The 10,766-nt window shown below is 36.4% G+C and overlaps 2 protein-coding genes across 6 annotated transcripts; one reads left to right on the forward strand and one right to left on the reverse strand.

The window, feature by feature from the left end:
- Nucleotides 1–162: 162 nt before the first annotated feature.
- On the reverse strand, nucleotides 163–7,234 carry LOC107272462 (dnaJ homolog subfamily C member 16). 5 transcript variants are annotated; one of them, XM_015749632.2, is made up of 14 exons: nucleotides 7,100–7,213; nucleotides 6,290–6,854; nucleotides 5,611–6,171; nucleotides 5,440–5,506; nucleotides 5,149–5,342; nucleotides 4,778–5,058; nucleotides 4,484–4,674; nucleotides 4,083–4,414; nucleotides 3,706–4,009; nucleotides 3,479–3,627; nucleotides 3,171–3,395; nucleotides 2,873–3,086; nucleotides 2,701–2,808; nucleotides 163–2,614 (listed from the first exon to the last, which is right to left on the reverse strand). In XM_015749632.2, exons 3-14 carry the CDS (start codon nucleotides 6,156–6,158, stop codon nucleotides 2,489–2,491), a joined length of 2,739 nt encoding a protein of 912 aa, XP_015605118.1. In that variant the 5' UTR covers nucleotides 6,159–6,171; nucleotides 6,290–6,854; nucleotides 7,100–7,213; the 3' UTR covers nucleotides 163–2,488. The 5 variants fall into 5 exon arrangements, with proteins under 5 accessions (XP_015605118.1, XP_015605119.1, XP_015605120.1 ...); XM_015749633.2 differs by having other exon boundaries at nucleotides 5,611–6,100; nucleotides 7,100–7,190; XM_015749634.2 differs by having other exon boundaries at nucleotides 5,611–6,103; nucleotides 7,100–7,190.
- LOC107272466 (MICOS complex subunit Mic10) lies at nucleotides 6,989–8,309 on the forward strand. Its single transcript, XM_015749642.2, has 3 exons — nucleotides 6,989–7,345; nucleotides 7,438–7,485; nucleotides 7,950–8,309. The coding sequence occupies exons 1-3, from the start codon at nucleotides 7,270–7,272 to the stop codon at nucleotides 8,078–8,080; spliced, it is 255 nt and encodes an 84-aa protein (XP_015605128.1). The 5' UTR covers nucleotides 6,989–7,269; the 3' UTR covers nucleotides 8,081–8,309.
- Nucleotides 8,310–10,766: the final 2,457 nt, after the last annotated feature.

The raw sequence follows: 10,766 nt of genomic DNA on the forward strand, positions 1-10,766 counted from the left end.
TTGCCAGAAGGAAATCCTGTGTGTAATACAGGTAATAAATATATTCCAAATAACAAGCCTCTAATTATGTTCATCATATCTTACGTTTGTGCTGACTCCTAGGAGTTAAAAAAAATTAATTCATCAAATCTAAATACAGGTAGTAACAAAAAGCTCGTACACTTTAAGATCTCACATTATATTTCTCGGTTAATCGGAATCGGTAATAATTTATATATAATATTCATATCGTAATAATTCATTATATAAAGTCGTCCCGACTCTATCCTCTACGTAATACAGTTCTCTCTGGAGTATATACATAAAAAAATGGTAACAATCGGAGCATCCACCTTCTCTTTAGACAATCGCACGAACATTACCTTAAATTTTATTCGACAGAATAAACATTTTATTTAATTATTTCGGCTCATCATCTCACACCTCTGGTGAACTGTCATATTCGTATGATCAAGCACGGCTACAACGTATTTCCTGCTATTATTCATATTTCTTTATCCATTATTTGTTCATAAATAGCACTAGGTAGAGAAAAAAAATTCTCTTTTCTTCACTTTTTTATCTTCTTTTTCCGTACCTGTCCAACCGTGCTTCTCACACGCACACCAGAGATTCATTTTCATTATACATAAAGCATCCAAATGACCTCATTATGATCATTGCTCGAGTTTCCCTTTATAAATTGATAATGCTGATCGCCCGAAGGTCTTTCTAAAAATGTCCGACACGTCGATAATCCCATGACGTTACGTGGAACGAGGGCGGATCTTAATAAATTTTTTATTAGAAGTGTAACAACGTAATGGAGCGAGGACATCGCGTGTCCCAAGATCTTTTTTTTTTTAATTATATTAATAATAATCCATTTATAATCGCGATGAAGCTCTCGCCCTGTCACATTTCTAGACGAGGATGGATATGGATACGTACACCCATTACGTTCGTAAAGATTGTCAAAATGTCTTAAAGCTTGGCAGAAGTAATTGGTTCTACGGACTTGTCCCGTTCATGCTTCAAGCGAGAGGATTCGAGTAATCCGATACGAACGTTTAAAAACTTAGCAAACCGTGTAGAATTGGACACTTAAGGTGTTTAGACGTAATATTGAGAAATTCATTTGGCAATGTAATACGTGGCCATTCTAGTATCGAGAGGCGTATCTGCTACGGATTATTATTTTTCTTACTTTATCTAGTTGTCTATTTTCCTCATAAAATTCTACACACGACTCGGTGGTCCGTGCTTCTCATATGCATTGGAAAAGTATGAAAAATTATCGAAGTTTCTTACCACGTTTCCGACTTGACATTTAAACAGCTTGACTAATGCGCGCACCTAAAATCTCTTATGAATGGTGACAATTTACATACATTGCCAAAAATGTATTTCTCCAGGATCCTTAATATATTCGGTATAAGAGTAATAACGATAGGTTTCAAATGACAAGCATATTTCTTTTTTTTGTTGTTGCAATAATGAGAATTGCGAAATTGGACTTACAATTGCTAATTACGTTAATCGATCGGTTCGATCAATTTCATTGTGTGGAGCAACAGTCGGAAAGATTCGTACGCAAGACGAATTTTCTCATTCACTATGTTTTCTGACGAGTTCTTCCTTTGATCTTACGTAATGGTATAAAAACGTTTAAGATGATGAAAAAGGAAAAGAAAAATAGTCACAAAAAAACAAGCTACAGAGGCGGTAACGTGCGCGATAATAAACCCCTATGACTTTCTCTTGGATAAGAATCGCTTAAAGACTACGAAAATCATTGAAATCATCAGCTGTACATTACGATTATTCAAGTAAAAGTGATGCAATTTTATCTAGGATGGGTCAAAGAGAATGCGTTATCATAACTTTAATGCATTGACTAGATCTATCACTGACTAACATGATGAAATGATGCACCCATTATGAATGCTTCTGGCAAGACGAATAATAAACTCGTAAGGCAAAATCATTCTTACGAGTTTCCATGACGACCGAAGGAGACAAGTAATGATAATTTTTTTTCCCCTTAATATTATTAACGTCGTGTACATTCTCTTCGACAGTCTGTAATGGCGTGCCTATAAAATCGCTTAGCTACACAGGCCTATATAGGAAATCGTAATTATGTTAATAACATTAATTAATATTTAGTAATGAATATGTTTTGTCTTTATGCGCGGCCTGATTTTCACGGATTAAATTCCCTCATTTCTGTTTAAACGGCATACATGTGTACGATATCATTCGAATATCCTTTTGCAATCTCGAGAATTAGCATGCAGAAAAAAAAGCTCTAAATTCTTATATATCTGCACTTACAGTTTGTCATTGAGGTCCATGACAAGGATTACATGTTTGAAAAAGATATTCAAACGTTACTTTACATCCAGTACAATTAATCAAATCTCCGAAACCGCTTTGCTGACTAGAATTAAAACAACGTTTCGTTCGAAAAGGCATATATGCTTCCAGGACGAGAAACAGCCACCTATTACTTGGCAGTGAAGTCGGGCCAGTAATTTATATAGTAGCGATGTGTCAAGCCCTCGAACAGTCTGTCAAGCCACATTGGCAACCCGTCCAAAAGTTTATCCTGATACAGTACATCACTTTCCACCTAGTCAAAATAAGAGAACAAAAATATTTAGATATTTATTCGATATCGCTCATCTTCCGTTACTATATATTTATAGTTTTACTTACCTCATCCTGAGACGTGTCCGAATCGCTGGAACTGTTGAAACCAATAAATGCTCCAGCTTCGGCATCCTCTGATCTTCGACTTAACCGTTTAGTCATCCTTTCCATTCGCTAGATACAAGTAAACAGATTAATATATTTTTTTTAAATATACCTATAAACATATTTATCATACCTTAAATCCTTTTCCTTTGCTACACTCAGGATGCTTCGCATGATACATGCAGAAATATTTACGATGACCGTTCAGAGATAAGACTGTACCCACGCAATTTTTTGCATTTATATTTAATTCTCTCTGTTCGGGTAAACTGAGTGATAGTAGCTTTTTATACCAATCCAGTCCTCGTTCCAAAGACATATGTCCGAACATGAGAGTTTTATTTTTCCTGTGCGATTAAATTTGAGGTAATCTTAAATTTCATGTTTTATTTCAGGTTAAAATATTTTGTTTTATTAACAACTAAACCCACCTATAAGGCCACACGGCTCTGTGAAATGCTGGCAGTAGCTTTAACCTACTTTGAACATCCACTAGCAATATAATTGTGCGACAACCTGGTTTCAACAGTCGTACCAAGCCATTATACTTTTCCGCTCGTAATTCATGAAGCCGCAATTGAGGCTGTGACTCTACGCTCTTAGTGCTGTCCTTACACTGAGCCCGTTTTGCTTGTACACTAGCCTCTTCCAATTTTCTACAGTCATCAATTGTTATAGATAATTTAAAAAATCGTTAATCAAAATGATTAAGGGTTGTATACAATTTTGTTTTACTTACACTAAGTAAGACATTCCGTAACCAGCAACTCCAATCAACATCAAGGTTGCTATTACTGATATCAATGGTAACAGTTGCTCCTTCGTAAGACTATCAGAGATGTAATCAACAGCCAGCAATGCTCTGCCTATCAATCTATCCACTGTTCCCTGCATTGGTCAATTAAGTGTAAGAATAAAAGTATATAAAAGCTGTGAATTCATTAATAAAAATCCTTGAAACATTACCTGAGCATGTTCGTCGGCCAATTCTCCAACTTCGGCAGCGTACGGCAACGCTTCAGATGCTCGCAACAATCGCTGTATAGTCTGCTCCAAATTCTTACGAGTTTCATTCCATTGATTTTCATCCTGTGCTGTTTCAATCCATCCTGTCGGTAGCCATTCGTATTTTAAATGATTCGCATCTCGTCTCCATATTATCACAATGTGTAATAATGGTTCGATAGGCGAACCCTCGCCACTTGATAACGCAGATACGAATTCGGGTTGCGTTTCTTTGAAAACATAAGTGTATCTTACGCGTTCAGTGCTAAAATATTACGTAAAATAAATTTTCTGTCGAATATACTTTGCGTTGTAATATATAAAAATATACAATGTACCTGTAAGGCGATTCCACTGCAGCCTGTCGGAATTTATGTCGTGCTAAATCGTGTATCGGACTGTTTTGCGAAATTAAAATGGCACAAAGTCGTTTCTGCGGTTTTTGCCATTCAGGCGGGCATACGGAATCCAGCATCGCCTGATTCGAAAGTCTTGGCAACATCAGGAATTTATTATTTGCAATGACATTGTGCATTGTCTCACTCGGTATATCTTTCATGCTGACTGACGCCATCGGCTTTTCAGAATTCTCGTTGAACAAAAGAAGAGTATCTAGATCACCTGAGATCTTATATTTCGATGTGATGGCGACTGTTTCAGGTTTATGAACCTATAGTATGAATTATTGTTTTCAGTACAGAATTAACGTATACATTATGTAATTATGTCTTGCAATTACCTGTACGAAGCCAAAGGCAACGCGATCTCTATGATGAAAAGCCATAAGTAGATATCGTAGACGTGCGGAATCTCTTGTTTCAAATATTAATGCGCGTATTCTGTTGTCAACCCAACCAGACAAAAAGCTATCAATATTATCCTTGTTAATGTTCTGTATCAGCTTGTATGGGAATTTACTTCTTAAGAATTCTGCTTGCGGAAACGTGGAAAAATTCAATAATTAGGATATACGACGTCGGTTAAAATGATTGAACACTGGTAACAGTTTGCTCACTAGTTCCTGCAAACTTACCCACAACTTTCTGTACACTGAATAAGGATTCTTTGTAAATACTCGTGCGGCCGTCTATTGTTACGGCTAAACATGGTAACGAATGCACTCCTAATCTTCTTGCTAAAGCTGGTTCTCTCTCGGCGTGTGCCGTTGTTAAACCGACACCAAGGGGCTCCAATTCATCCATAAGGCGACGCCATGTTGGTTCCACTTGTAAACACGCAAAACACCAATCCGAATAAAATAGAATTAAATGCGGTGTACGATAACTCTTTGGAACTATTGTGTTTTCAAAGGCTCTGAAAGAGATTTCATTTTTTTAATGTTGACAAAAATGTTATTGAATGTGGAAAGTTGATGATTTTCTTTACAAGATTCAGATTACTAACCGATATGTGATGCTCATTTTGTGGAATAATGTAATGTCTCGGTTCTGATAATGAAATTTAAAATTTCCTGTAAATAGTTCCTCAAATGGGTCTGGCATGTTAAAGTGACTATTGTCTCTTCTTTGGCGCGGCATACCTTCTTCTGTTATACCATGATTATCAAATTTTCTTCTTCTTTCAGGATCAGTTAGAAGCTGTGCGAATCAAATTAATTAATATACAGAGTTTGCTGTTGGAGTTTTACAATTCTCATTCTTTTTTAGAAATAAATATTTAATTGAAGTAACTTACTTCGTAAGCTCTGGTGATTTCTACAAACTTATTTTCAGCTGCTGGATGATCTGTCTTATCAGGATGCCTATAATCAAATGTGATTTATTTCTTAAAAAAAGTAATAAGACAGACAATTATCGGTTATAGTTAATGTTACTAGTTATGTAGGATGCAAAATGAACAAATTACCATTCCTTAACAAGATGTTTATATGCCTTTCTGATATCCTGCAGTGTTGCATGTTTCGACACACCCAAAACCTCATATGGATTTCCTAAAGGCTCTCCAGCTTCAGTAAGTGGTAATAATTGAATGACAATAAACAGTGTAGCCAAATAAAACGATAGCCTTGCTAAAGGAGCTATGTTTTCCATTTTTCTCTTTAAGTTTGCTGACTGCTTAATTACTTTTGACACAATTGTTAGACAGTTTAACAATACTGTCAATAGTGAAGTAATCCAAACATTTTCACTGCATTTGGGATTTGGACGAAGATAGACGTTCGATTTTATGAACTCAGTGATGCTTCTGGCTAAAGAGTCTCCAGATATTAAAACTTTCTTCCTTCTAGCAATGTTATCCTGCATAAACTTCCCAGCAGCAGACGACATATAATTGCCCTTTTTCTTAATCACAATCGGTTCACATGGCTCGCACAAGTTATACTCCTTTGCTTTCTCTGCTGGTAAGGAAGCAAAGTATGACAATGATGTATCCAAAGTATTCCAGAGAATCATTTTGGTGATAAATCTAGCAAAATTGATGTATGTTTAATACAGTCCATATAAATAGTGATCAGTCCTTTATAGGATACTGATGCATCTTTATGTGAAAATAACACTCCATGTTATAATCGAAATTTTCGTACCTAACGTATTCAACAGTCGTAATTGAAGCTCTTTGAAAGATTGAAGTAACGCTATTTATCAGTCATTCTATCACTTAGGTTATTGTGGCTTGCCACTCGACGAAAACGGTACGAAAATAGAATAGAACAGACGGCCCCGGAGTAAACGGGGAATTTCGGTGTCTCTGGGGCTCAACGAAATTGCGGCAACTTCTCTCTGATGATTCAGAGACACTTGACAGAAACCATCTGTCACATTGGGCACTGTTTCGTTTAAATTTTCAACGAGAAATCAATCAGATTGTAGAAACACTCTCTCGCTGTGCATCTCCACGTATGTACACAGGGTAGCACCGAGGGCACTAAGCTTTTTTCAGGGTGTATTTGTTAAAAGCGAAGCTTGTCAAGGCGTTGGTATATTCCCAAGAAGGAAACGATATTCTCCATTGAGACGCGCGCCATATTACTAAAGAAACACTTGGATTTCGATAGAAAATAAAGCGTTCATCAAGCGTCTTATGTCTAGCTATCTCTGACCGAGAAAACGCGTTATTACAAATTATCCAAAGCCGATCTACACCATCAACTACATATATGGGTTTATAATAGGGACTTTTTAGGTATAAAACTGAGGTTCGATAAAGTGAAAATTCTGATTTGTGGGATACTTTTTTTCGCATAGTAATTTTCATAAATCTACTAGAAACTTCAATTGGCAATACTAAAGGAATGGCGGCGTGGTACGCGCGCCGTAATAAACTTCAGATTTCTCTCTAGGAACCCCATTTATATCCAGTTTCAAATCCGTCTGAATGGAAATGACTTGATTACTCTTATTGCCCACGAGGAAGATCTTAACGTCCCGAGTATTACGAAGAAAAAGCTGGCACTTTAGAAAGTCCCGTTTTCATTTGGTTTTACGTTTGACCGATCGATCATTTGGGCGGCCGCACTACTCCGACTCATATGACGTAACGCTTCTTTCGTACACTTGCAGGAAAATGGCTGGGACTTGGGTTGAGAATGAAATCGGACGAAAGTGGGATCGTTGCTTTACCGACGCAGTCCTGAAATTGGGTAAATATTATTCGGGTTATTCTTCGTAACAGTCTTTCGTTTACGAAATGAAGCACTTTCTTGATATTCACTGATGTTTTGACGTCTTTCAGGAGGCGGCCTTTTCCTTGGCTCCGTGTTTTCGTTACTCTTCTTCAAGAGTAAGTTTCTTACTGAATTTATAATAATTTCTTGACATCTCCACTCAGAGAAGTAGTCTGTCTTTTTCCTCTTATCGAGTCAAGTATTCGTTGATATTCCTTGTTTATGTTTCACATACTAAACTGAGTTCTAGACGCTCCATAACCCTTTTATCTATTGAAGAAGGAAATGATATCAAGATTTTTCAATAATTTTATCAGTTAGTATGCTATAAACCTTGTATCACTGTTGGTCTTTAACCTGAGATATGTAGTAAAAGTGCTGAAATGTACAAACAAGAACATATAATATATGAAAATCATACAATTATGTTTTCTTCACACTATGGAATTGGCACTGCCAAAAATAGATTATTAGGATCATTCAATGTTATTTTAGAGCATCCCTACACACAAAATATCTGTCTACTTTATTTTGAACATTCATCAAACATCAGTGATATAATAATTCTTCTTTTATGCAGGGAAAAGGTGGCCAATCATAACTGGAGCTGGTTTTGGCCTGGGTATGGCATATTCCAACTGTGAGAAGGACATCAATGCATCATTAAATCAGTGCAAACCTCAGGGGCGTAAATGTGATGAGAAAAAATAAATAAAATACGGAAAAGCAACGGTTAAAACGCAATGCATGAATATCATCATCCAATTATTGATGGAATTCAATAATGACAATGCTACAACTAGTTGAATTTGTAACGTTCCGGCGTAAAAACAGCGCTAACGAAATAAAAATCATACAGTGTACATATATATTATTATTAATTATTCAGCTGTAAATTATGTTAAAGAAATAAAGAATTTCTTATCATATTCCACAATTAGTTGATCTGTTCACATTATCATGATATATATATATAGACATGCAAATTGCCTTCTTTTTGTAGGATGTAGTTAAACGAAAAACGGAATTGGATTTTTAAAATTCATCTTAAAAATTGAATAATCACAAAGTATACTTTCAGTTTGAATTTTTTGAATTTTACTCAATCTATAATTTTTCGGGTAAACTGCAGTATGCGACTCCGAACTGAAGTTGGCTGCTAGTGACTTAGGTTTTTCGAGGTATCGCCATCTGCCGGATATAATGTGAATCGCATAGAATAGTCACGCCGCCTATTAGAAAAAAAATTAACCATAACCGACAGAAATAGTACCAGTCGACCGTCGTGTGCGGGGAACATTGAAATTCCTACTGAGCCTGAATCTGGGTGTACTTATGAATCCAAAAATATGTCAATTGTAAAATTTCGATCATTGATAACTTCGATCTGCCAAAAAACGAACCAGTTCTCACTGATCTCGTTGTTTTGCAACTACGACATTGCCAACGATATTTGTCCGAAAGAAATTCAGCAGTGCTTATCGCACACTGGACATTTGAAAGTCCGAGCTATGAGTCCGTATCTTTGTGCAAAGGTGATTACCTCAATAGAAGGTTTCTCACCTAGTTTGAACAAATCTACGAACCGTATCACCATTGCAATCGATCATACACAATCCAATTTAAGCAAAAGAAATAATAGCACACTTGTGTTACACGCTTTGCGAGCTACTAACGAAAATCATGCTTATACATGTTTTACGAAAGCAGACGATACATTGTAGCAAAAAAATCACGAAGCAGTAGATCAAATTTAATGCTCAATGTACAATCACGAGCTTGCACTTATACATACTTATATTTTTAAATAATATATTCATATCAAAATATATGTATACATAATAGGTGCAAACCTGTGTGGCGTAGCACGAAAATTAAATGAAAAAAATCTCCAAACATGGAATATTGCGATTACTAGATCATATTTTGTCAAAATATATTTTTATAACAAGATAATATATATGATAATAGTAAAAATATAATTATTTCAAATTTTTAAAGATAGTTGCGCTTTTTTCCGATCAGGAGACACCACTATTCTATGCGATTCGCATTACATTTGATAGATGGCGCTACGTTAAAAATCTAAGTCACTAGCAGCCAACTTTAGTTCGGAGTCGTATACTGCAGTTTACCCGTCGTATACTGCAGTTTTACCAGAGATGAGTAGGGAGATTACCAATGGGCCGATATTCTTGAAATCAATTTATTTTAGAGTAAACGCGCCACCTGAGCGGAGGGCCGTTGAACCATACCCACGTGTTTTGATTGGTCGAGTATATATAGATATACTATGCGTGATATTCGTGAGCTCCGTGAGACATATGGATTATACCGGGTGGCACTGTAAAGCGTGTGTTTTCTATTGTCGATGCGTCACCTGGACGGAGAAGCTTCGAACCATACCCACGTGTTTTGATTGGTCGAGTATATATAGATATACTATGCGTGATATTCGTGAGCTCCGTGAGACATATGGATTATACCGGGTGGCACTGTAAAGCGTGTGTTTTCTATTGTCGATGCGTCACCTGGACGGAGAAGCTTCGAACCATACCCACGTTTTTGATTGGTCAAGCGTATGTATCAGAGTACTCTAAGCAAACTCCAAACGTGTATAACAACTGAAATACAGTTTTCCCAATCTGTACGTCACGGTAGCTAAATATCATACGTGCATGGTAACGAGTCAACGTGCGAGAGTCTCGAGTTCGAGACCCGATTGTTATTACTTTTTTTTATTCATGAACAATGCTTATTGAATCTATTGATTAACTTGGAATGTAGCAAATGCATGATTATATTATACTATATAAACTTTATTATATTATACAGTCGTGTCTATTTTTATGCCGTTGATACGTTCCACAGAAAACAGCATATAAAAAATATAAGTAAAGTAGAAGAAGGAACCCGCAATTTTCATGAACCCTCAAAACCGCATTAAAAAGCCACCTGCAAATGGATTTTACCCATTTAAATTCTATATGTAGATATGCATGTATTCCGCATATAAAGATCGCGAGGCACAGAATACATGGGTATGTCCAGTCTATTGACATATAGTGTGGACTACGCGATCCCTACCTTAGATCCTTTTAAAAAGTGTCCGCTCAAATAAACAAAGACGAAATAAGGTGAAAAGACGGAAAGGAGAACAATTGGCCGCCACCTTATTTCGTCTTTGTTTATTTGAGCGGACACTTTTTAAAAGGATCTAAGGTAGGGATCGCGTAGTCCACACTATATGTCAATAGACTGGACATACCAATGTATTCTGTGCCTCGCGATCTTTATATGCGGAATATATGTATATTTACATACTCTGTGCCTCGCGATCTTTATGCACGTTGACTCGTTACCATGCACGTATGATATTTAGTTACCGTGACGTACA

This window comes from Cephus cinctus, unplaced genomic scaffold (genome assembly GCF_000341935.2).
Source record: "Cephus cinctus unplaced genomic scaffold, Ccin1 Ccin1_scaffold1184, whole genome shotgun sequence".
In the NCBI taxonomy this organism is placed as follows: Eukaryota; Metazoa; Arthropoda; class Insecta; order Hymenoptera; family Cephidae; genus Cephus; species Cephus cinctus.